Source organism: Neopelma chrysocephalum, unplaced genomic scaffold (genome assembly GCF_003984885.1).
Source record: "Neopelma chrysocephalum unplaced genomic scaffold, ASM398488v2 Primary Assembly neopelma1_22, whole genome shotgun sequence".
Classification (NCBI taxonomy): domain Eukaryota; kingdom Metazoa; phylum Chordata; class Aves; order Passeriformes; family Pipridae; genus Neopelma; species Neopelma chrysocephalum.
In genome coordinates this window covers 9,116,090-9,143,611 of record NW_020897689.1, presented here as the reverse complement: position 1 = coordinate 9,143,611, position 27,522 = coordinate 9,116,090, and the positions used below count along the sequence as shown (strand labels likewise).

The 27,522-nt window shown below is 35.4% G+C and overlaps 1 protein-coding gene across 1 annotated transcript in view; it reads right to left on the bottom strand.

The window, feature by feature from the left end:
- Positions 1-27,216, bottom strand: part of TRPA1 (transient receptor potential cation channel subfamily A member 1) — a 32,196-nt gene extending 4,980 nt beyond the window's left edge. Inside the window, exons 1-22 of the mRNA XM_027682513.1 lie at positions 27,097-27,216; positions 24,452-24,614; positions 23,288-23,463; positions 21,517-21,624; positions 20,979-21,087; positions 20,478-20,623; positions 19,090-19,226; positions 16,882-16,930; positions 13,141-13,240; positions 12,123-12,223; positions 10,673-10,842; positions 10,420-10,584; positions 9,734-9,848; positions 8,331-8,497; positions 7,391-7,484; positions 6,730-6,789; positions 5,683-5,781; positions 4,764-4,834; positions 4,164-4,311; positions 2,606-2,695; positions 2,230-2,399; positions 29-158 (exon numbers count right to left, since the gene is read on the bottom strand). Of these exons, the coding sequence (XP_027538314.1) occupies positions 29-158; positions 2,230-2,399; positions 2,606-2,695; positions 4,164-4,311; positions 4,764-4,834; positions 5,683-5,781; positions 6,730-6,789; positions 7,391-7,484; positions 8,331-8,497; positions 9,734-9,848; positions 10,420-10,584; positions 10,673-10,842; positions 12,123-12,223; positions 13,141-13,240; positions 16,882-16,930; positions 19,090-19,226; positions 20,478-20,623; positions 20,979-21,087; positions 21,517-21,624; positions 23,288-23,463; positions 24,452-24,614; positions 27,097-27,216 (2,688 nt within the window). The remainder of the gene's footprint in view (positions 1-28; positions 159-2,229; positions 2,400-2,605; positions 2,696-4,163; positions 4,312-4,763; positions 4,835-5,682; positions 5,782-6,729; positions 6,790-7,390; positions 7,485-8,330; positions 8,498-9,733; positions 9,849-10,419; positions 10,585-10,672; positions 10,843-12,122; positions 12,224-13,140; positions 13,241-16,881; positions 16,931-19,089; positions 19,227-20,477; positions 20,624-20,978; positions 21,088-21,516; positions 21,625-23,287; positions 23,464-24,451; positions 24,615-27,096) is intronic.
- Between the last annotated feature and the right edge of the window lie 306 nt (positions 27,217-27,522).

Here is a 27,522-nt window from a genome sequence, read left to right as displayed (position 1 = left end):
AAAAAATTAACTATGTGATCCAACTAACCTGTGAACCCAAAAGGACAAAGAAACTCAGTCCAAAGGCCAATATCAGGAAAAAGAAAACCACAGCTATCCGAATCAAAGTCCTCAAAATTTCCCAGAACATCACAACATAGATGCCATAGTTTTCAAATCTATGCAACAAGTAAGCAGAAAAGACATAGAATCAGTCACAGAATTGTTTAGGTTGGAACAGACTTTTAAGATAATCAGCTCCAACCATTAATCTAGCACTGCCAACTCCACCCCTAAATCGTTAAATACTGAAGTTAAGAGTCCCTTGCAGTTATTTACATAAGGCAGTAAGTAATGCTGATTTTCATCTGTGAAAAGAGACATTTTGCCTCTCTGAGGCAAAAGTACTGGTTGTACTTTCACATCCAAAAGAGTGGAAGTAATCCTACTTAAATCAACCCTAAACCGCATAATCTTGTATTTTAATGCACCAGAGCAGTTTTCAAGATATTATTTTTCATGGATAACATTTATTTTCTCCATAGCCATAGGCAGTACAATATTATACCACTGCTGCACTCAGAATAACAGCATTAGGAAAATACCCAATTTTTTTTCTGCTTCTAGAAGCAGGTAATTGACCAGAACAAAGGACAACTGGCATTATAATCCATCTATCAGCAAGATGCCTGATTTAAAAGATTTTGCTTCTTACAAAGTAAGAACTTACTACATATATGTAGTTTTCATATAATACAAAGTATGAAAAACAAGTAAACAAAAATAAATGTATTGTTTGCAGAGAAGAGTAGTGTAATTTTAAGACACCTGTGTTTCCAACATCAGTGTGTCACATGGCAAGCCTCTCCCATTCTTGACTAACACAAATGTCAGAACACAAATTGTCATAAAGCAGATTAAATTATTTATCCCCCCAAGTCTGAACTTGGGAACTTATGTCCTCTCTCAGATCTGAGGACCCAGTGATTGTTTTATGCTGCAACAATAGCAACTGTGAAAATCCCTCCACGTGATTTTCACCCTGAAATATTATGTGCAAGACTGAAAAGGTCAAGCTGGAAATAAAACAAACCTGATCTTCTCTCATTTATTAGGCATTTATTAGGCAAAATTCCATTGAAGTCAATGGAACTACAGGTTGCTTTGGGAAAAGACAGCCTGAATGAGTTAGAAAAATCAGGTGTAGAGTTCTACTGCTATACACATGGAAATATAGTCAGGCCAGGGAGGCATTTCATCTAGCAGCAGCAGGAAGTATGAGCAATCATCTGTTTACTGTTTAGGTTCAACCCTCATTTTGCCCAAAGCCGACAGGACACGCCCATTCTTTAGTCACCTAAGTCAGCAGACACAGGTAGGACAGGGTTTGCAGCAGAGGCAGTACCATAAATGTATTCTCTTTGACCTTAACTCTGTTTACAAACCTTGTCCTTAAACATCCCTATTACAGTAAAATGATCCTGAAATTACTCAGCAAATGCTGTGTTTTGTCTGTCTGCAAAACTTCACGGAGGTGATTAGTGCATATATACAATAAGAATCAGAAGAATATTTATGCAGTGTTATCACATGGAGTCCTGCTAGGGCACATTTTTATTAGTCTTAAGCACTACACCCACACTACTTTTTCCTTCCACCTAGCTTTCCTGCTCTTTATAACTCTTGGACACTATTGTACCAGTGACAACATTAGAATAATGAATGGCAATAAAAAGACCTAATGTCAACTGAAGAAATAGTATCATCCATTATAATTCTTTTATAGGACATAATGGTATAGAGAAGTGGGGTGTGCCATTTAATATGTAAAATGGTAAAGGAATTTACCTTCTCACAGGTATTACTTATAAAAACTGACTTCCTTATGCCTCCTGTAGTTCATATCCTTCTGGTTTTGTTTTTTTTTGTAAAGTCAAAGTCTATACAGTACAATGAAAGATGATTTTAAAAAGATAAATTCATGGCTTTGCTTAAATAACATTAAATACTAGTATTTCTTTAGTTGTCAGAACATATGCTGTGATGCTCTACATGAAAAACACTGAAAATGACTTTATAGTTTCATTAGGTTAAAAAATTCCTATGGTCCTAATCTGGAAACTTGTATAGCATGAAAAAAATAAAAATACAAAATGGGACTATCAAACATGGTCAGTCACTGTTTAGGATATGTAAAATATCTGAAAGTATTGAAAGTATTTTATTGTAAAGGACATAAATAATTTTTACCGTTGAAGGTAAAGCAAGAAGTTCATCCAAGACAAGTATACAGCAATTGCTCCACATTCCCACTGTAAATGAGCTGGTGTATTAATAAATAAAGAAGACACAAAAATTATGCTTGTAGTATAAATTGTCCAGTCCAGTAGATTGGAGTAATCCAATAAATATTTCAATTTCTAGGATTTAAGAGAGACAGATACATATTTACAAATCATGCATCATTAAAGGACTGAATTCAATGCACTATTTAAATACCCTTCTTGCTTTTAATCTTGTATAAATTGGCATTTCCCTTCTAATTAGGGAAAAAACAGATTTAGTTCAATATCATACAAACAGTCATGCAAGCACACTGAGTAATGTTATTTCTCTATGTACTTACCTGCTGAATCAGCTGAAATATTTCTTTGCAGATTCCCAATAAACTCATAATTAAAACTAAACACATACACACCCTTGTAAAGTATGAGTCCTGAAACAAAAATCAGAACACAAACCAAATTAGAAACCATTAAATGAATGTTCATTTCAGCTCTACCTATTACATATACATTATATTAGCAAGTTAAGCAACTCTGTTAGCTTCCTTCATAAAAACTTATTACTATCTAAATTCTGGTTTACTAGTATTTATTGTGCAATCCATGTTATGTGTATTGTATTTAAGCAATTCAAAACAAGTATGAAAGTTTGAGAATTGCCATGATAAATAGTTGGGAACTGAAATTGCAATATCTATGCCATACGTTCACTACATTTTACCCACTGGATGAACGTAAAGACAAATCTGTTCTCCATAACTTCACTATTAGACTGTAGTATCTGGAAAGGCTGTAGAAGTCTTTGGAGAAATTGGAGGTCCTGACATCTGTATGTGGCTGCTCCGTTTGATGTTTCACTTTACAACCGGTGTAGGCAAAGACAACTTTGTTGTGAAAAGCTGTCTATTGGTATGATTACAATAGTGGATTTCATCTTAATAAATAACCTGTAGAGTTAATTCCCCACCTGAGGGGTTTATTAACTCATAGGCAGACCACAAATTCATGGCACTCACTTTTCAGTGGTGCTGGAATGCACTCAGCCCCTGCCCCATTGTAATGTCCCTCTTTAACATGAGTTAGGAGTACAGAACCCCATTCTGCAATGCTGTGCTCCCTGTAGACCTGGCATTCCCCACTACATTGCTATTACTGGGTCATTAGGACACTGTCTCCTCCAGTGCATGGCATTTCATGTACACTGCTACTGCTCTAGTCTCTCAGGCAGCAACTTCACAGCTTCCGTTCAGTTCACTGCTTCTCCACCAGCTGGCACCATTCCTCGTTGGAGCTATGCTTCTTCCACCCGGTCTCTGATGATTCAAGGACCCGAGTCAGTCTGAGCTATTCCTCTGTCTCTTGCATGCAGCTCCTTTCATTCTCCTATCTTCCACCAGGAAGATGAGTGAGTTAATGGAGCGTGAATGCTTGGATTTCTGCTACTTCTGGCTCCTGAATCTTCAAGAATCCCAAATATACTGGACTGGGCTGGGCTGCATACGTGGTTCTCCAGATTTTTTCATTTATCAGGATATCCTCATGAACCTTTTATATCCCTTGAGTTTACTTTATTTCATATTTCTACTAGCATATCCTTTTTGAGTTCCTGTTTCAGTTTTAGTTTTTTTCTCTCACTTAATCCTTTTTCCTCAAAATTAAACAAATATTCACTTCGGGGAACAAACTGAAGTAACCGTGTACCAGATGTAAATTTTTCAGAACAGATTAAAAATAAAAAATGAGAACTGCAAATTATCTTAGAAGTTGCTGCTGAATGTTTAAAAATATACACTTTAATTCTTTTCCTTAGAGTTGCTAGATCATAATCTAGAAATTATTTAAATAATCACAATTTTTTGTTTTAAAAATCCTAAAAATATTGTGATTAGTAAGAAATACCTCATATTCTAATGGTCTTGCTTCATAGAGCTCTGTTCCATTCAAAGGTCTTCCTGGCTCTATGTGAGTGACCAGAAGAGTCAGTGGGATGAGACCAAGAGAATATACGCCTAAATTCATTAGATGCGCTCGAAACCCATAGGCCATCCTTGAAAGTGAGAATATTAAAGTTACAACACTTAACAAATTTAGAAGAGCATGCATTAAAATGTTAACAGTCAACAATGTCTTCAAGATGAAGAAATAAACATTTCTTGAAATGTCCCTTTGTGATGAATGTGTTCATCGAGATTTATGTGGACAAAAGTATATTCCTTTGCTTTTTACCTTGGCAATCCTATTATACATTTTTGCAATAAAGAAGAAACAAAGATAGTAGTTGTCTTTGCTGTAAATATCAAAGAATCTTTACTAAATGCTAAGCTACATTTTATATGATAATCATCAACATATTCTAAACATGCTTATGAGAGGTTTATGGAAAAGGCATTTGCTCAGACAACACTAGAAGTATGTACATCTTAATAAACAACTCTCAGGAACAATAGTCTTTATCCTGACATGCAGTGGTATATTTTATGCACCTTAAAGTAGACCCACCATTTCATAAGCAAATATTCTTTACACACAGGATGACTGAGTAGCTCCATGCGGTTGTGTCGTACCATGGCCTACAAAACAAGAAAGTGGAAGGATCAAATTTAAAAGTGCTTGCAAAACTGGCTAGGCCACCTTCTTTATCTTAATATTAGCCTAATGAAAAGTAAAATATCTGTGCCATAGTGCAAAGTTCTTTTTTTTATGCACTCTGGCCCAAAGCTATCTTGCCTTCTCTCCCTGCTAAAGCATTCAGCTTCTCTGTTGCTGCTGTTTTAGTCTCTTTCAGGTTTTAAAATGGGTACAGACTATTTCCAATTATACCTGTGAGACTAAGCTTTATTAGTTACATTTAATGAGAATTAATATTAAGTACTAGTTAATACATTAATATTTATTAATAAATATTTATTATTAGACAGGATACCAACTCTAATTGCCAACAGGAAGACCAAAAAGTAAGCATATAAGTCAGAAAGCTTGTTCTGTTAACATTTTCTGACAAAGAATGAGAAAGAAGACTGGCAATGTGAAAGAACAGCAAAATTTGGTTTAGGCACATAAAGTATTTTTGCAATTAGCATATGAAAAAAATCAGTTTTGTCAGGTTTTCAATGCCTTACATTCCAGTGCATGGTCACTACTATGAGTATGGTTTTCTTTGATGTACTACCTGCACATATAGCATGTTCTCTTGATACATTCGTAGTTCAAATAAACTAAGAATTTTTATTTAAACCTAGGAGAAGTTTTATTTATTATTTAGACCATAAGAACTTTGACCCATATTTTATTCCAACATACTTAAAATATACAGAGTTATGGGGCTTTGGAGAAGAAATATTATGATGAAATATTCAAACCTCTTGATTTTATCTAAAGCAAGGCAGCAGGGAATGATGTCAGTAAAATGAGAACTTACATTTAAAGTGATAAGTGGTTCATAGAAAATATCTTCATCATCCCTTAGTTTCTTGTTAAGTGTCAAAGGACACTGAAGATATCTGAAGTTGTATTCAATCTGTGTAATACACATACGCCAGCATTTAAATGTGATGGAAATGATAATCTAAGACTGAGATAATTTTCTCAATATAAAAAAGACCATCCTTTAGAGAACAAAAGGCACATTGTGTCAAAGTAGTCAGAATAGTTATGCTTAGTCATTGTTAACTACTCTGCCAGGAAACACATGCTGTCAAGATATACATATGTGACTGTAAAGACGTTTAAACAAACAGCCATTTTAAACTGTAAAGTGAAAAGTGCAAATTTCTTCCTAAAATGTTGCAGTTTTAAATGTCATTCTCAAAACTCTAATTTGTTTTAATGCTGACTGTGAAGAAAAGTTTGTATTTAAAGATTATATGGCTTTGATAACACAATATAAAGAAAATGTACAATAGCAGAAAATTTGCACGTTTCTGTTAATGATGCGGACACAATCATATATAATAATGGATAAGGTAGTTTTCAATATGGTTTCAAAGATAACATAACTGTAAAACATTCATGCCTCCTTGCCATTGTGAAAGCAATCTACTGCTTAAGATTTTGGACAAGAATTTACCAAAAAAGAAACACGTTGGACTTAAATTATTGATGAGAAATGTACTAGTTGTGATAGGCATCCTTTTGATATGCATAAATAGATATTATGTCTTCTTTCACCACTATTTTGAAATACCCATAGCCTTTGATACTCAGCTTGATTGCTAGAAATATCACAGTAAAGATAAAGATTGGATTGCAGCAGTTTGATGTTATACTTGTTAAAACACACAAGCACGAAGATTACAGAACTGAACTTCAAAGCCATTTACAGCTCAAAGGATAACACATGATCAGTCACCCATGTTTTCTGTTAAGATCTGATATTCATCCAAAAGTGTATCTTAGCCACATGAACTTGACATATACATTAAAGTATACATACTGTATACTTTCACAGGTTTTTTCATCCACTTACATAGAAGTCTCGACTTGTCTTTTCCTCTGAGGACTCAATTATGCAGTTGTCCAACACCAGCTTCACAGATGAACAGCAAAGGGAATTAAGGTGATACAGATAATGTTCAACAGAAAGAATGTGTTTGGACCAAAAGAAAATTAACTTCAAATACAACAGTCATCCAACAGAAGTGATGATTCAGTCAGATTTTTATGATGTATGTTTTGATGACATAAAACTCCATAGTTTACATGCAGGAATTAAATATAAACTGTGCAGTTTACAAGGCTGCATGCTAGTTTACAAGTATAAACTGTAAAGTGTTTATGAATATACCAAATCACTTGCTATTTTAATAAAAAGCACTTTGTAGTGTCATTTAGCAGTTAGCTGATGACATTCATCACATTTATACTCCTTTGTATACTACCTTTATACTCTTATAACTCCGTTGAACTCAGGAAGCTAAGAACTTTTCTAATACAGAAGAAATTAAACTGGACAAACTGAAACTATCACTAAAATACAATTCAAAAATTTTGTGAATTTATATTGCTTCTATTTTATAATAATACATATTCCTGAGGATAGCATCAGAAAAACAAGGGCAAATGATGCAATATAACTAATTTCATGTTATTTCATGCAGTCATTTCTTTAATTTGGGCAGAAAACTCACTTTAAATGAATCAGGAAGATACTCAACCATTTCCAGCAAAGGACACTTATTGGCACTGGAATAGTGAGAGAATGTCATAACAGCTTCTTCCCACCTGCAAAAAGTATTTTAGGCATTGGAAAATGAATAAATTTCTTCTATTTTAAATTAACTACTTTTAGTTTTTTTAAGTTTTATTTAAGATATTATCTTGAAAATCATAATATATAAACATTTTATTTACTATTTAATGGAAAATCAGCAGTTTAGGCAGTAACTCAGTAACATTCTGGATGCTTCTCTAAGAATGATTGACATTAAATTCTGTTATCAAATAAATAAAAATGTTTCAAGTATGCTACGACCTTCTAAAAAATACAAAACTGGAACTAATGCTGGAATCTTGGGTTACAAGATTAGGCAAGTAACAATAAATACAGTAAAATACTTGTAGTTTTCCTGCAACTCTTACCAAAAGATGTGATCAATGGTGCAACACTTTATTCCTGAAGTGAGACTTCACTATATTGTAACATAAAATATTCTAAACTGCAGTTGAACTGCCACATTTTTAAATATTTGCAACACTTAATTTTAAATTACATCTCTTGAATGGCATCAGTTGTACTCACATTCTGACTAAAATTCTATAGGTATTGAAGCATTATTTGAAAGGCCAAAATTCTATCTAATGGCTTCTATGTGTTCTTCTAACAGAGAATACTAATACTCAGTGTAAGATGATAAACAACATGCCACAGATCTGATGTTCATTGAAATTATGCAATTTTTTTTCTGCGCTCATTAGAACAGAACATAACCTCTGGAATTTTAAAATATGTACTCGGTTTTACTTACTAAACTACAGGTTTTCAGAACTTAATCTCAGTTTAAAAAAAAAGCCAAAACAATAAATCAAAACACACTGGAAAATAAATTCAGCATTTTCTGTATACATTACCTTTTGTGCAAAATGACAGCAGACACTACATCTTTTCTCCTGTTGTGTATTGCTTCATGGAAAAAAGTAGCTACTGCTTTGTTGAACAGAATTTTCGCACCATAGTCAAGAAGTAACCTTACTGCTTTTGCATGTCCTTCTCGTGCAGCCAGGTGCAAAGCTGTGTTCTGTGAAGACAAACAGTACAGCAGTGCATGAATAGTTAAAACAAAAGTACATTTCAGTGCTTTCCCACATTGAACATCCACATGCTTTTCTCAGTTGGAAGTCCAGAATACTTTTACTAGCAACATAAAAGATAAGAATATTGTCAGAGATTCTCACAGAGATTATAGACATGTTTTTTATTTTATGTCTACAGCTACAGTAGTGTGTAATCTGAAGAGGAAACTTGCTGTTAGGTAAGAAAAGCCAACTCATAAATATCTTTTAGTTTTGCAGCTAACAAACTGCAAGTCACAAATAGGTAAAAATGATGGTATCTTTAGATACTGATAACCAGAAAGAGAGGCATCCAGTTATTTCCAGGTGTGCTTATACAAACAAATCTGCAAGAAAATCTGTGGGCACAGTTTTATTAGTGGTATTTGAATAAAAGTAAGGCAATGAGTACTTTAGGAATTAAGTCAAACTGAAACTGACATTTGAGAGCCTTCTGAATGCACCTAGATTTTTCTGAGGGAAATTAAGGACTAAGCATTTGTTTCTCATTAATTTATAGGCAAAATTTGTTGCTAATCTAGTGTTTCTAAGTGTTTTAACACTAGCTCTCAGAGAAATTAGCAGCAGCTTCTGTGTTGGAAATTGAACAGCTCTCTAAAATGACCGCCCTATGTTTTCTGATGGGGAACTGTTAGGCAGGTTCATATAAGAGGCCTCCAATCCAGGAAGTGGATTCTGTCTTGACCCAACGGACACTGTATGTGTCCAAACTTCAGAGCAAGATAGATGCTGTATTTATTGGATATTACTGTGGAGAGCAGATGGATTTCAAACAATATATTAAAGAGCTATAGTTGATATTGGATTTTTTCAAATCTGTATAAGTTCTTTAAATTTAAATTACCAATGTTTGCTACATTGCTAAAATATTCTTGCAACGTAAAGGGGGCAAGAGGCACATGTCTAATATACTCAGTATTTTATGTTTTCTGTTAGGTTATATGCATCTTTTCTGTCTGCCACTTAAAATAATCAGATAGCAATGTCAGCAATCATATATTTATCCAAGAAATTAACTTTCAGAGTGGTGAAATATAAAGGCACTATGTTTGCCACAGGAAATGAAATTTACACATGTCATGCACCTTAAATTTACACATGTAAAGCTACAAATATCATACTGACATTTGGTCTAGAAGTAATAGCAGACATGAAACAAATAATGTTATTTGAACACATACCCCTTCTTCATCCACTCTGTCAGTACACTTCACATTAGTATCCAAAATGATCTGCATTGTGCGAGTGTATCCTCCGAAGGCAGCATGGTGCAGGGCTGTCCAGCCTTTATAATCACTTACATGTAATGGTATAAAATTAGAAATTATAAACATGTACATTGGAACAGGACTCTCAACTTTTGGTTCCTGGATTCACAGGTGTGAGCCTGGGAGCTTTTTGGAGCTGCCAATGACCTGAGGATCTTTGACTTGGAAGCAGGACTTACAGTGCAAGGCAGAATGCCTTGAACCACCAATCCTAAGAAACGTTACTCAAGACTGGAAGTGAAGCTGAAACAATTGTAGTATTTCCAAAGCAACATTTTTTCCATGAAAAGGTTCAATATTCTTCTCTAAGTTGGATTTAGAGAAACCTCAGTTTCCCCAGTATTAGAAGCTTTGGCTTTACAGCTAGCCATGATTCTATGTGTCAGGCTGAAGCAAAGCACAAGCAGATTAGTTTTACAAATACTTCATAACTATGCTCCTATACTGTGTATTTGCATTTGGATGTATTGTTATATTAAATATTTTAATGTACTGTATTTATATTTATATTTATTTTGCATTAACTTCCCAGCAGATGGACATAAAATGTAGGGTGATAGTTCTTTTCTGGCTTAATGAATGGAAATCTGTATACTTACCAGAGGAAAAGAGCCCCTCTCTTCAGAAGAAACTGAACTACCTTCTCATGACCATTCTGGGCTGCCAAATGAAGGGGAGTCATTCCCTTCTTATCACCTTCATTCAAAAGTCTTGTGTCTTTCATATCTCTTATAAGTCGTTGACATGTATTGATGCGCCCATAGCTTTGCAAGATAAACACAGAAATTAATGTTAAAAATACAGGAAAGAAAAACTTGGCACGGATTCCATTGCCTAGAGAGTACTACTAACCTGGCAGCAAAGTGTAATGGCGACTTCTTGTCCCTGCTCTTAGAGTAGATGGAAACGTTGAGGCTGAGTAAATTATTTACAGAGAGGGCCACACCTTGTCTGCATGCATAATGCAATGGAGTGCATCCTTCATTATCTTCATCCACTACAAGATTTTTGATATGTTCCATCTGTCCCCCCAAGAAATACCCCCCAAAAAAGCACAAAATTACATATATATCTCTAATGCTTCACAGTTTCTAATATCTTGCAGCAAGAGCATTAGTACTTTAAAGCAGTATCTAAAAATAGGAAACAAACCTTAGGAAAAATAAATTTAGGACAATGAACGTTTAATGTCTGATGGCTTGTGAGTCACCATTTTTTCAAACAACTACTCTTTGAAGAACACAGGAGTTTGCCATTCTGCACCCTTACTGCAACCCATCCATTGTACAATACAGGAAATTCTTCTGTGCTGCTATTCCATCGCAATGCTCATTGCTGGCAGCAGAAGGCTTGTATCAAACCTAAAGGTAGTCTATAGTCTATATTCAGTAGCAAAACTTCTGGCTGTCAAAACCCACCATTTCACTGGTTTACAGTGTAAATTGTTTCTCTTTTTCATCTTCATTTTCCTGTTTTTCCTCTGTACCTCATCTAACTCTCCTATGTATAACCTTTACTAAGGCAACCAAAAACCTCCTCCCACAGTTCGATCCACTTATTTGCCTGAATTATTACTATGATCAATAATCAGAAAGTCAATGCAGATAACTGAGTTACCACTCAATTTCAAAACTGATTCACTACATCTGCTGAAAATGGATGTTAAATCTATTCTGCATTACTAATCAAAGTTGTTTACAGATTTCAGCAGATGTTGTAAGATCAGTTAGATTTGATTCACATTTAAAAAGTTATTTCTTGAGCTCTGGAGGCCAGCAAATTTAACTTTTTCAAGCAAGCTTGGGCTCCAGCAATATGAGTGCTTCATTTCAACATAGCCAAATACAAATCTATGTTCAAAATCCTTTCAGAAACCAAATCCAAGACTTCATTATGGTCCAGTCCACAGAAAGCTCCTGCAGAATCTGCTGCAAGCTATTTAAGTTCTAGACCTTGACTGAGTATGAACACCTCTCCTAGCTTTACTGCATGCAAGCTGGGAAAATAGAAGTGAAAAGTTCTATATTTTATTGCCTACCTCTTGAGCTATTTAATCCCCCAACAGCAAAATAATTTATGGGATTACGTTATTCCTTTGCCTGGCAATAAGAAAACTGTATTATTGGCTTTGAAATGTTTTCATGAGAGATATGTACCTCTTCAAACCATTTTCTGTGACATGGGCTACTTAACAAGTACCACAAACTTTTACAAACATTTCAAAATAAAATGGTAGTTGTTTTTTTTTTTAATGTTTTCCTAGTGAGGGTAACATAAAGACGTAAACTGATGCTTACTGTACCTGCAGATATTTCTCATTCAGATGCTGTAATCCTCCAGGCTGCAATACCGTCAAATGCAAGAAATTCCGACCAAGATGATCTTTTAATGATACATTTGCTCCTAAATAAATATGGAAATAAATACTAGCAAACTCAAAACTGCTGACCCCTCACATTACATGATGGTGCTTAACACAAAGGAACAAATGCTGAACTAATGTTTATAAATCTATAAAATTTTATAAAATAAATTTTATAAATCTATAAAATATTCTTTCAAATTGACAATGTAACATATACTTTTGCTTTCAAAAAAATCACCCTGACACTTAAATTCCATAATTTTTTTTGTGTATGCATTTTGTATTTCATTGCATTTATATAGGACCCTTATATTCAAAGATGCTGAGCACCCACAAATCGAGGCAATTTAAAGATGCAGATAAGCACCTCTTATAATCTTTAAAGTTGTAATATCTCTACAGTTTTAAAACTTATTATAGGGCTTATTAACAAAATCAGTTATAATACTATTAACAAGAGGAAGCACAGTAACAATCATCAGCTTGCACCAAAAGTGTAGCAATTGAAAGATATAGCTCAAACATTTTTAAAGTGCCTGTGATTTTATAAAATCACAGGTAATGCCTGAGCTATGGGGTCTAACATTTAAAGATTGACTGCCAGTAGAAAACATCTCTCTGTATAAGTGGTGTATTTATTCCACAGTTCTGCTTACTTTGTGAACTGCTTAAGAATGCAGGGATGGAATGCCAGTGGCACCTCCACCTTGAGCAGCATGACACATGACATATTTGACTACAGCCTGTTCACTCTGTATTAAAAAGGGTGAAATCATCACACCAATTCTTCCTTTATCTCACGGGATACCAGCACTGTGCAGCTGTTTAGCTCAGCTGCTCCTGGACTGGATGCAGAAGTGCTGAATTGAAATTAAGAGCAAAGTCAGACACAGGATTTTAACATGTATGAACCCTGCTCAAAGGAAGTATGTAGTGCGTATATATTCCTTTTTACCTTTTGAGAGCAGTAAATTCACAATTTTCCATGATGCACAGGAAGTGGCCAACAGAAGCGGGGATCGACCTTCTATGTCGACGCTATCAATATTAGCCCCCTGCAATAAAGAATTTCAAATTTATCATGAATAATGAATAAATGAAACTCTAAAATGGTGCTGCTTTTTCAAAGCATAATGCGAATACAGACATTCTTAGTAACTCCAGAGGTTCCAGATAAGTAATTTTAATAAACACATTATGTTTCTATATAAAACTACTATGCTTTCTAACTGTCAGCCACAGCCTAGTCATCCATATATAAAAATTCAGATGCCTAAATAATAGTGGCCTACTCCTAGGTATACTGATCTCACAAGTCATGATCTTTTGTTAGTGTACCTTTCCATGTATTTAAATACTCAAAATATAAAACTCTAACTCGAAAATACTGGGAATGAAGCTATGGACAAATGCAAAAATTGTAGCTCTTTTGAATGATGCAATCTTACCTATCAAATCTTACCCAGAACAGACCTTTCTAAACCTCTATGCTGTATGAACACTGTTCAATTTTCTGTTCTTCATCATAAGTGATATGAACCAATACAATTTTGACTCCAAAGGAGCTGTATTAAAAGTGGACAAACTTTTATTCTGTTTTGTCTACTTTTGCACTAGATGCATGGTGCCAGGTCAGTATGGTCACTGTGGACACAGGATCACTATGATCATATCAGCAAAGTACTGCTATGAGCATAAACATAACTATCTAAAAAATCCCACCAACAAGGGAGTATGAAGATACAAACAAATGAACCAATGAAATATATCTATATTTAATGATGGTTTAGGTATCATTTTTCTTGATACTGAGTCGCAAGTCAAACTTGATGGGTTGAACAAAGTACACAAAAAAATCTGTTTTACTTCAGATAATATCCAAAGATGATTGGAAAAAAAATCAATGGGAGTTTTTCCATTAATTTGAATCATCTTTGGGCCCAATCTTAATTTGAGAGAGAATTAATCACAATCCTGAGCCATATTTACTTTCTAGGATGGTAACACCTGTAATGTAGTAATAAGAAATGTTTAATAAATGTACAATGATTACTTTACCACTGAGAACAGGAAGCTTCCAATGTATGTTGATTAAATATTTGGGAGTAATACATGCAGGACCCTTTCCCCGGTTACCTTTCTACAAGGTCAGACACCCTCGTAAAAATATTCTTATTCATCAAAGAAACAGACTTTTTAATCCAAGTATCTATTCTTTTCAAAGAATACAGGGCAGCAATTTCCAGTTCCTTATGCAATATTTAATCACCTTTGCTCCAGCTAACATAATTGTTCAGCTTTCAGTCAAATGAATTTGTCAGCACTCATAATTATTTATCAGAGTAAGGAGTAACTTATACATGGCCATATATATTTACCACATTTATAATACAGCTGACTTAAGAGCTTGGAAATTTAGTTTCTGAACTCCATTTACTTTTGCATTTATAGATTAATATATATGAATTAAACAGATATTAATATAAAAATTAAAATGCCAATTTTGTAAATATCTATTAGTATTTTTACCAATTTAATATTTAATTTTCCTTTTGGTAAAGACAAAAGAAGCAGAAAGGGAAAAAGGAACTAAAAAGAAAAAAAAGAAAATTACTGCTTATTTCCTTTGAATAAGCACATTTCAGTAAAAATAATCAAGTAAACTCAGGAAATTCCAGACACCTCAATGTTAAATACAGGACACCTCAATGTTGTCCACTACATAAGGAAAAAAAACTCTAAAAGACACTAAGACACTAGCTAAATCATGACAACTTTCTGATTTTCATTTCTTTATTCTTCCTTATCATTGTGTAAGTAGCTTGCCAATACAATCATGCCCACTTGAGTGCACAAACCAGATACTGTGCACCTGTCAAATGTGACAATGGCCACTTGGATGTTAAAGTCACTGTTTTTAAAATGTTTAATTTGAAAATCAATTTGTAAGTAGTATTTCTTTAAAGATATAAATTTTGTAATGCTTAGATGTTGGGAATATTGGTCTAGGTTTCCATCTTCCCCTTTTTTCAAGGCTTTGGTTAGCCTTGGGTTATGTCAAACCATAGCTCTACATCTCAACAAAATAAGAGCATGTACTCATTGCCACGTTGTGTTGAGTTCAAAGGCAAAATAATTAAAAGCTCTGTATGAAATGTGTCTAGAGTTGATTCTCCGGTTTTTCTGTAGCACATTGAGCCATAGTTTAATAATTAAAAAAAATAAAGGTTTTATTTAAATGTAAATAGCATCCATAGTGTGCCTGGGCAGTTCTGCTTAGCATAGGTCATCTTACCTTTTCTATCTAGAAGGCCTAGATGTAACATTGTATCTGTTTACAATGTCTCTTATTTTCAGACAGAAAACATATGAAAAACAAGATATAGGAAGTAACTATTTTAAGTTATTGTTCATGAAATGTGAATATTTAATAATATTCATATAAACCAAGTAAATGTTGTTCTTTATTAAAACCTTAAAGCCATTCTGAGCTGAAATTTGCTAGTTCTGTCAAGCAGTAACACTACTGCACCTTTTCTTGCCCAGGAGTTGAGGGGAGCAGGCAGCACAGCTTATACATGCACCATTCCACAAACTCCAGCTGGCATATTTTGATCCATTTCCAGACAGGCAAATAAAAACAGTCCTAAATCTTCAAAACTGACATACTTTATATGGAAAGCCAAACAAACCCTCAGCATAGCTTCTATGGAAGAGGCCAAAATATTCAAATGGCACTCAAGGAATGAAAGTTTCAAATGGAGTGTTAAAGATATTTATAATACTTTTTGCACACAAGCCTCCAAATGCAAAAACTTGTGCTTGTGTTTCTCAGGTAATAACTTCTGTAGACAGGTCATTTTGTCAAACAGGTGTAAGCAGTCAAACCTCACCATTTCACATTCGAATCAAAAATAAGCACAACATCTAGTTCTGGCTAAATTAAATCCCTACAACATTTTCTGAGAAAAGCAAAACAGTATGTAAAAAAGAATTATTCTTAATATAATTATAATGAAATGAAGTAAAAAGCCTGAATACACACAAAACAAAAAAGAAGCCTGATGATTTCTGAAAATTTCCTCAGCCAGGTGGGGCACATAATGATTATATGAGCCTTAGTTTAATTGGCACAAATGGACATTGGGAGCATAGCCAGCAGCATCCATGATTACATTTCTTCTCTTTGTCTCTCAAAATTATTCAGTGAAGAAATATAACCAAACTACATAGAATAAAAAATATTTCTAGATCACACACAAACTTTGATATATGGCTATGTGATAGCATAGTAGCTGTATTGTATGTACATTTTTTAAAGAAAGGATTTATTTCTGGAAAAAATCAGATTAAATTCAATGCATGTTTAGCATTTATTTTTTATTTCATATATGAAAAGTGAGTGTGACCAGACCAGTTCATCATATTTGGCAAAAGACATTTATGAAACTTTTCTGAGTAAGTAAAATGGAAAGAAAAATGGAAGGTTTCATCCTCTGTAACTGTGGGATGCTATTATGAATCCATGACTACCGTTGTACTGTAATGTTCAATTATACATTATGAAACATATAAATATATCTGTCTAAATAGCCTATACCTGAGAATATATGCTCCTTTATGAATTTCTCTATGCAGACCTGTAGCAATAGATAGCAATAATTTCTAAAAACATGTTGCTTGGTTAAATATTTACCATTGAAATCAAATACTCTGCCAGTTCATAATGATCAAACAATGCTGTCCTGTAGGGAAAAATGCAAAAATACAGTAACATTAGAAAGGACAAAGAAGTTTCAAGCCAAAGGGTAGTACTCTTCTCCATTTGCTACATTTTCTAATATTTTCAAATAAATAAATTTTAAAATACAGAGATGGAGAGATACCCTTATCACATAATTAATTTTCATAAATTGTTTTGATTTTTGTCATGAAGTTTTCTTTTCAAACTAAGTTCATTTCAATTAATACATTGAAAACGCACTGCAGGAAACAAAGAACTCATTGGTAGGTCAACAGGCATTTTACCACTTATTTTTAAGAGAACCAGTCATTTCATATGTACCACACAAGGTCAATATAGAATTCCATAAATTTCAGATGCAGTTTGTTCCAAGTATACTTAGAGCCTCAAATTCATTTCACTGTTCAGAACTTCAAAAGTATTTTGTGCAATAATGCTAGTGTGGGGTTAAAATGGCAATGGGTAAAAATGTACTTTGACTGTGGCAGGGAAGTTTACCTGAAAAAATATGAAAAATATTTTAAAGCTGTCTATAGGCATGAAAAATGCCCAGGTTTTATTCTACAGTAAGACATTGAATTACATATTACAGGAAATAAAATGGCCAAAGCAGGAAGTACCGTACTGTAAATACACGCAGTCAAAGTGTTTTCAGAAGTCAGATCTCTGTGAAATATTTTGACTCAATAAGCAACACAGAAGGACAGTTCAGTGTACTGAATCTCAGAGATAACAGTTGCCTTAGCGTTATAAGGGGTTATAACTTTGGGTGTACTATAGTTAGAACGGATTACTCAAAAGTCATGGTTCCAAATATGTAGAGATGCCTCCATTATCTATAGCAGACCCCTCCAGCCAGGCATAAATACTGGATGCTTCACATACACTCAAATTCCAAGGTGACTGAAGAGAAAGTGAAGTCATTCTATGAAATATTTAGATGGAAACATGACAGTAGGAATGCAAAAGGATCAAGTCCTGCCTCTCACTAGCGCTTTGCTTCTCAACAAGTTAATGTTCCTATTCAGTTTCTTTATATTCTGAGATATTTGGGTGACTTTCTACCTTTCTGATGATTCTTGATAATATAATTTTTCCTGTTTCATAGACACAGGGAGTAAAAGAATGTCATTCCTTTTACCAAGCATTTTTCAAGGACAATAATTTTTATGGATATGGCAGCCAGTTATCTATTATGTAGTATGTGTGTCTGCACAATTTTCTTTGGCATTCTGTCATCACTTTCTCTTCAACTGTGTTCTATCATTAGACATGGTAACATTTCCAAGCGTACACAAACATTATCTTAACTTTACAACACACTTCTCTTTTAATGTCTTCAATTATCTTTGCACCATACCATTTTATACTGTGTCCAAAGAACAATAATCTCCATTGCCTCTGACGTTCTACCAATTATTTCATACTGCTAAACTTCTCGTAGAATAACACTGTCAAATAATTATAGTTAAATGCAGTGAAAAGTATCTTTCTTGCAAAAAATGTACAGATGGAGAAGTATAATATATTCCATAGAGTTGGGAGCCAGCATGTTTAATTAAGCATCTTTCTGTTACAAAAGACTGAGGAAACTTCTCCACAGTCTAGTGCTCTGGTATCAAATAGAGCATGAAAGACTAGAAGTCTAGAGGATTATTACATACACAAACACCATCTGCAACTTCAAAGTCACAGGGTAGTGTACCAACATCTCCTTGAAGCTTATCAGGCATAAGACAATTTTTTGGGAAGAAAAAAAAGAAGAAAATATTCTTTTAAACAGCTTATATTATTTTTCATTCATTTTCTGGAGAACATCACCCCATTAGATGAGGACATTTCCTTCACATCGTCAGAGGCTGTTAACAATTCCACAAACTTTTTCACCAACTACTTTACTGGAGTAAATTTTCAGTGCAAAATGGCAGTAATCATTCCTTAACATGGTTCCAAGGTAACTGGAAATGGTTTGATTTTGGTATTAGCACCAAAATTTTTAACATTCTGACCAAATTATTGACTTTTTCATACTGTACTGAAACCATCTCCCATAACATGGAGAAGTTCCAAATCATGTGGAATGGTTTTCCAGACGTGAGGAATGATTAAGAATATCATGGCTCACAATTTATAGTGAAGTTTGGCACAGCAGCCTCCTACCTGTGAAGCAATGTTTCCTTATTCCCATCCACAGCATCAATAATGGATTCCTCGCCAGCATAGGATGACATCATTAGTTTTACAATCTCAGTTGCTCCTTGAGTGGCAGCAAAATGAAGTGCTGTGCATTTTTCATTCTATAAATGGGAGAATAAAACAAAATTTAAATATTTAAACCTCAGCAATCTCACTTCCTATCTATCAAACACACTAGTGATCTAGTCCAGAATTCGTAATTCCTAAATGCCTAAACTTCTGTGCAAGTAATGAAACTTTAGTCTTTTACTGAAGTAGTAGACTTCTAAAAAGATTGTAAAGACCAGAAAAGACTAAAGAGATAGTTTTAAAGGATTACTACAAAGCTTTTTATCATTCTACACCAAGTCCCTAAGATAAGAGGTACTCTTAAAATAGTTTCATTAAAAACCAGACAGGTGCAGCACCCTTTATAAGAGATAAAGAAAAGCTACAGAAAAATCATAGGTAGGCCAGTACAAATCAACAGGCAAACAAATGGGCCTGTAAAATACAGAAAATGCATTCTTTTAAAATGTCCTTTACTTCCTAAATGGAATATTCCTTAGAAGTAATTCTTAAATCAAATTTTCTGCAGGTTAAAAATAACTTGGTCTAATACATTTTTTAGCTATTATAAACTAGACAGTCATAAAGTAATTAAGCGACATATAAATTATTAGAACAATATTTGCCAAAACAGGATTTCATTTCACTAGATGGGATAAACCAGCTTTGATATATGCCTGAGGGTTTTGACTTTCTCCTTTTTAGAACAGGAACATTTCAGTGAGTGCATTGGAATGGGCTTTTCAACAATGCCATAAGCATTCTCAAAACAGTCTTCCCCATTACAAAATCAGCAGCATAAATCACCTCATTCAAAAGCTGTGTTCAAAGAATCAAACCAATAAAAGGCTAAACTATATTTACTTTTGTTCTCATTAGTTGATTTCAGCCTCGCAAATATCTTGATTAATGATAGATATTTTTAGAAATGTTTATTTATAAATGAAGCTGGGCACAGACCCTTACACCAGCAGTGCTAGCAGCTGGTAGCAGCAGTAGTATCATGAATTTGTGTTTGATTACAAAGAAGATACTGTGAAGGCCAAGGCAAGGCTGATGATAAACAAGAACAATAAGAAAGCGTAAGACTGAAGATCCCACTTCTGAGAAGGGATGACCTTATGTAACTTGTGTAAAGAAACTTCACATTTTGCCTGATTTGAATGAGAGACTTGTTTTAATTTGCTGCCCCCTCAGCTTTGTTTTGGAAGAGACAATGAGCAATGATTTTTTTCATACTACTCAGAGATTTAGAGATACCTAGGTTTTATCAAAGTTACATTTCACTCCACTCTGAGTTTTACCTGTTTTAGATCGATTTGGGCTCCAAATTCAATGCACATTTTAATCATGTCGAGGTCCCCACTTTGAACTGCCAAATGAAGGGGACTGCACTTTCCATTATTGGTAAAATTGATGTGGGTTTTAGCAGAGTGACCCAATTCTTCACCTGAGCGATGAAAAATAAATGGATTTTTTTAAAAACAAAAATGAAATAGCAGAAGATACAAAGGCTTTCAAAACAAGTATATTAAGTGTGGAATAATATTCTCCTCCCTCAAAATATGAACCTGTCACATCTATCATTACATAGTAGATTAACATACTAAATTTCAGGAAAGCAGTTTGTCTGTTGCTGCAATCATATAAAAGTTGTGAGCATGAATTGCCCATAGGAATAACTGCATTAACTTCTTGTAAGTTCAAACACAGTTATAAGTGCTTGTTTTCATAGTTCTTTGAGAACTAAAGCAGTAAACTGGTAATGCTAAACCCTACTCACTGCTTGGGAACAATGTGCTTACCTTTTTTTAAAAGAATTTCCATACATGTTTTTGCACCTGAAAATGCAGCTGCATGGATAGGCATACATCCCGTTTTGTTTGGTTTACATATTTTCCCTCCATTTTCAATCTGAAAAATAATGCCTCAATACAGTTTAATGACATACAGAAAAATCTGACAAATGGGCATACTATTTCAGATATAGTCTCCTGTATAGCTGTCTCTTTTTTTAATGTTGAATACGCATTTATGAAGTTTATATACAAGCATCTTTTGCATATTATATCCATACATCTATATATGCATATGCTTCATTTTGTAAGTGACCTGCAAAAGCAGTTTAAGTTTTTTCCTGAAGTTTGCCACTCAGATAATTACATATATATATATATATATATATATACTCTGAAAAGATTAAAGTTTCTTAGTAACCCATTCAAAGCAACTTGAATACTAGGTCCATGATTAACCTTCCTGCATTTAACAAAGAGATAACACAGGAACAGAATAACTCTGCATCAAGATAGACAGAAGCACATCAAAAATGACTATACATACCAGGAGTGTCAGTGCTTCAGGATTATCCTTGTAACATGCTACCATTATAGGTGTGTTTCCTGCTTCACCTTCCAAATTAACATCTGTACTGCTGTGCTGGACTAAAATCTAAACGTAAGAAAACATTCAGTCAATCATAAGCCAAACAAAATATCAAAAGCCTAGTCCATTATTTTTGTTGTTTACCACCCATAGCACTCCTGCAACTTTTTCATTTTGCATGCCAAAGGCCCACAGTGCATAGGCAGAGGAGGGACAAAATGCAGGAGAATGTAAAAATACGCAGAGTATTTTAAAGTCTGATTTAACAATTTCCCCAACAATGTGAGAAAATATTTTCTGTAGCAAATTACAGATGGAGATTTTCAGCTGAAGTTTGTTTTAATGTCTTCTGATATTCTCTATTCCCTGGCAAGTGGCAATGTTGTGGAATCTGCTCAATTAGGTATCTATTGGACAGTTATATATGATGAAGGGAGATAACGCTTGAGGAGAACTGAGACCCTGCCAGTCCTGAACTCCTGCTTCAGTTTCTCTGCTAACAGCTGACACAGCTATCAGTGTCATCAAGTACTATTATGACTGCTTCCAGTATTTTTTGAGAAGCAACGGATCTGGAAATTATAATGACCATATTGTACTGCATATTTATTCCCCTAGCTACATATTTAATTGTCTTTCAGTAATTCCAGTGATTTTTTTCTGTACTAAAGGAACTGGCACATTTTAATCACTCAGGCAATTTGGCAATAAAAACCAAAGGAGAATTATCCTGAATAAACAATAGAGTGGAGAAAAATTGAGAGCACAGAGAGATCAAGAACAGAGCTGCAAAAGAATCCAAGCCCAGAAGCTGATGCGATGACATTTCTGAAAATGGGCTTTGTATTTCAGATTTTATTGTTCTTAATTCATAATAAATACAGAATTTGTAAAAGATGTGAGGAAACTGAAACATTTCTAAAGGACTCTGAGTATTGAATACAGGTATATGTGTTTCTTTCTTTTGTTTAGAAGAATTAGAAAAAGTGAAAAAATTAAAGGGAAAGGCAAGTGATGTGATGTTAAGGTTGCATTCACCTAATAAATTGAAGAACATTACAAATTCTAAAGTTCTATCCAAATGCTGCATATGAAGTGAAAAATCCTCACTGCACTTAGACAAAGGGATAAAAAGCTATGCTGCTTAAAATCTCAATGCTGTTGCTATTTTACAAGGTTCAATATGGACACCTTAGTAATTTCTTCACAATATATTTTTGTGATTTTTATTTGCAGAGTTAGTTCTGCTACTAATCAATTATTAGAATGTTGGTTTTAAGAACTGTGCTTTCTGACTAATTTTAATCTCTTTTTATTAGAACTAGTTTCAAGAAAGTGTTGACACTTCTAAGACTTCCTAAATAATTGTAAAAAAACAAATCGGAACATTATAATTTGAAATAACACATGGCTACATGAAGTTTTAGTGTTAAAAAGAACCTTTTTAAAGAAAATTCCTTGTGTTTGGAAAATTGAAAAGCACTTTCCGTGAGACACAATGACTACTATCATAGCACAAATATCAGTATTTCTATAAATCAGTCAGTTACTTTTTACTTGCTCTGCTAAGACACAAACACTTCCATAAGCATCATATGTTACACATCCTGCTCCCTAAACAAAACATATGAGGAAATACATCATATATCAACAAGGTCTTGGTCCTTGGCACACAGCTGCTGTTGAGCTACTTATCAATTGTGTACATTTTCGTGGACTTTAGACTTACCTTCACAATTTCATTATGCAGGGACTGAACAGCCATATGCAAAGGTGCCATCATATTGGAGTTGAGAATGTTTGGATTGGCTCCTCTGCTGAGAAGCAAACGAACACTTTCAATCTGGTTTTTCTTTGTGGCCCAGTGCAGTGGGGTATTTCCAGAAGAATCCATCACGTTTAATACTAGGTCAAAGGAGAGAAACTAAACTAAAATAAAAACCAAAACCATCAGAAGTTCTGACTGCAATGGGAAAAAAAGGTGTCTTTGATGAAGTTATAGATCTGTGCCATTGCATTTCCTCGAAGAAAGAAAGGAAAAGACTTCCTGTCATGCAGTGTCTATTTCTTGCCCACTATTACATACCTTTTTTCTCACCCCAAGAGTTACTTGATTTCCCTCTTTCCTTGACTATTCTCTTTCCTTTTATTTGACTTTGCAGCCATTGCTTTAGAGGCTGCACAGAACAAGTAAGTGTGAATAACTGAAATAAGAGATAACCAATAAGTGCTTGCAAACTGTAAGAAAGTTAAAGACCGTATCTATTCTATTTCACTTAAGAACACAGAAGTAAATCAAGTCACACCAGTTGTAGAAGTGGCCTGTTCTACACATACATTTTGAGCTTGAAAATTGAAGATAAACTTCAAAATATATTCTAAAAAAATAGGACGAAAATTATATACTGAAAATAAAAAGAATATGTTTCAGCCAGAATAATCTAAAATTAAAATGGTCATCATCAGGTAAAAAAATGAGCTTTTCGGGGCCATGTAGGTTTGCTCAGTAGTCTACAGTCTATCAGTGGAATCTGATGTAGTTCGCAAAACTCATTATATAACAGACACATAACATAAATAAGGAGGACAGAAAGTCAGACCTACTGTACATCACTGCAGTTTTCTTTTTCATATCTGAAGACTGTAAATCTGAGTATCAAACAACGTAAGACACTTATGGATTCACTGCATTAGAGACAAAACAGTCCTAACATAACAAGGGTGACTCAAACCACACCCGAGACAGTGCAAACTGTGGCAGACAGTTTGAATTATATTTCAGTCTATAACTGGAGATAACATATACCAGTTCTGTTTCAGTTGGGTGATGGACACTTCAATTATTGAACTTTTTTATTCTGTTAAATAAAATAGTTGATAAAATGTGTGTTACCTTCACAGGAAGAGTCGTCTATGATCAACTGCATTAATTCTATTTGTCCTCCTTCTGCAGCATGATGCAGTGGGGTGGCATTTAATTCATCTACTTTTGTAAGCCCAGAACGATTCTTCTTAATGAAGCTCCGCAGCCTACAGGCGCTTCCATCTGAAATAACCTATTTTGGATACAAATATTCTCATTTTCTGACTCTCCTAAAGGCAAGAAGTTAGCAACACTATAACGTGTTTCTGTGGGCGTGTTACCACTCAATAATTCTCCCCCAACTGTCTGGTTTCACACAGTTCACAAATCCTGATCAGATTGGGCCAACAGTGAAACTCGGATTGATTTAATCGACAGCAAAATCAGATCCAGATGAGAAACAGTGCAAAATTAAAACAAAATGGAAATCATCTTGAAGACATTATTTTCTCTTCTGTAGTGAGCTCAAGATCCTCCTTCCACAGTGGAAAATCTCAAACAAGCAAATTAATCACTTACATTTTTATATTCTTTCCTGCAGTGGCCATGTCAAATGAATCCAACAGAGAAAAAATTAATAATCTTAATAAGTTTCTTTTTTAGATATTTCTACAGAAACCCCGAGCTTTCAAGCTCTCCCATCGGGCTTCTGTGATGTTCTTTATGTCAGAGCAACCAATATATTTTTTAGTTTCAGCAGCATGCTTAGACCATCCTACAGGGTACTATCTCAGTCTGAAACTGAGATCTCAGTATCATCACAGTGATGCTCTGACAGCTGAGCCTGCACCTACTGACAGCTTGATACATTCCAGATACTGTGATTTATGACCAAAGCCCCCTATGGAAACATGCTGATTCTTACTTTAAGATATTCTCCAAATATTTTTTGTTAGACTGATTCAAAGCCCAGAAAACTGATAGGAAAAATGTTTGCAGTAGAATGGGAAGGAATTTAACAAACAGATGTTAAAAATTAAGAGAGAATAAAAAAGAAAAACAATTCAACATAATTGGGAGGCGAAAAAGGGAGAAAAATGCGTATCAAAAGTAATGTAAACCTTCCCAAAGATGTGTAAGCAAGCAAAGAATAAGAAAAGGAAATCCCCTAAAATCACTGTTCCCTTCTCAGCTGCAAAAGAAGAAGAAACTTTTGCTCTCCAGGATCCCCTGAGTCACAAAGTCTCAGCAATTTTTGCTGTCATTAAGCAAATATACATTACAGGGCAGCCCATTTGTGCGCTTAAGCACGTGTTTAACTTCATTCAGGATACTAGTCCCACTGACCTCAGTGAGGTTACTCGTGTCAATAATGATATTTGTCAATAATAATATTTGTGTTTAAAGATTTAAAAGACTGAGGCCAAATACAGGGTTAGCATCCGCTTCAAAAGTGCAATCAGAAAAAGCTAATAGAAAACACGTGATGTAATTGTGAAAAGGGTATTTAAGATGACTCAAATATCACAAAAATAACAGGTCAATTACATACTCAAATATCTATACATTTTATACACATCAAAAAGTTATTTAAGAAAACCTTGTTACAGAGTCCAGTATTTTCTATTCCTTCTAATGTTCTACCTTTTTTATGTCTATTGATGTAGACCACTTTTTATCACTCTTAACATTGGATTTACTTTTCAATGTCAGACAAAATTTAGTATGATGATAATTTCCATCAATATAAATAAGATTTATCAGCCAATACTTCTGTGTTTAATTAGCAAAATAGGAAAAGAAGAATTCAGTTAGGCGTTCTCAGTACTTCAGTTGGTAAAAACCAGCAAAGCAAGTTATTGTAAATTGCAGCTCGTTTGCCTTTGCCTGAACAGCTCTGTAGTGGCAGATCACCCACTAGGGTGATAAAACACGTTATGCTGAAGAGGTGTTGCTCAGGTCTACAGCTAGCACACAGAAAACATACATGGCTGGAAATGACCCCAAGAGGTATCTAAACCCATCTACAAACTTTGTCAAATTTGTTTAGCTTGCTGTTAAAACCTCCTAAGTCACCCAAGTCTTCCATCCTGTAAGCAACCTCTTCCTTTGCTTAATTATTCTTATCCTTAAAAATGGGCCTGCCCAAAGTTTGGTCTAGGTTGCCTAGCAGCAATATAAATACATTACTTCTCATCCTATTATCTATTAAAAATGGCTGCAATTTCATATTTGTAGGTTGCACTGCTGGTTCTTTGTCCCTCCATAATAGTTCCAGTTCTTCTAAACTTTCTTTTTGGGACATTTTTGCTAGATAGTCTACTCATTCCTGCCATGATCCCTGGACTTCCTTCTCCTGCCCAGGGATGGGATGTGAGACCCGCACCAGCCGCCTGCCACCCACCACTCACATCCTCCTTCTCCTTCTCCCCTCCTGCCTTCCCTCTCACCCCAGTCCAGACTTGGCCAGACAACACCTGGGCATCCTGTGCCTTCCCACGCCACAGCCAAGTCAACTTCCAGCCTGTCTCCCATCCCTCACAGATCTTTCCTCACGGCTCCACTGAGTGAGCATGGAGGGAAGGCTCCCTGGGACATAACCACTGCCGAGCCCGCACAGCTGTCTCCAGAGTCCTACCGCACCTTCTTCCACCTCAACTCACCCTCCACCTTCAGTCCTCGTCCCCACCACCAGCCCGGTCCCGCCGCCCCCTCCCCGCGTCCTCGGCACGCACCTTGAAGACATCCTGCGAGGCGACGGAGGCCGCGTCCGCCTCGCAGGCGACGCCCTGGTAGGAGCTGGAGGCGGCTGCCTTCTCCCGCGACCGGCAGAGCCGCAGCAGAGAGCGCTTCATGCCGCCCGCCCGCCCGGCTCCGAGCAGCGCCCGCCCCGTCCGCTCCGGAGACCTGCGAGGCGACAGAGCGAGTGACGGCGGGGCCGGGGCCGCTCCTGGACACCCCGCGGCGGCGGGGGAGGCGGGGAAAGCGGGCGGGGGCCATCCCGATCCCGCCGCTCCTCGCCGGGGCGGGCATCCCGCCGGGCGGCGGCTCCCACCGCCAGCAGGCAGGGCCTGGGCGGCCCGGACATGAAACGCCCGTGCCCGAAATCACTGCTACCTACCCCCATACTACCCTCCCGGCTTTAAACCAGGGACTTGACT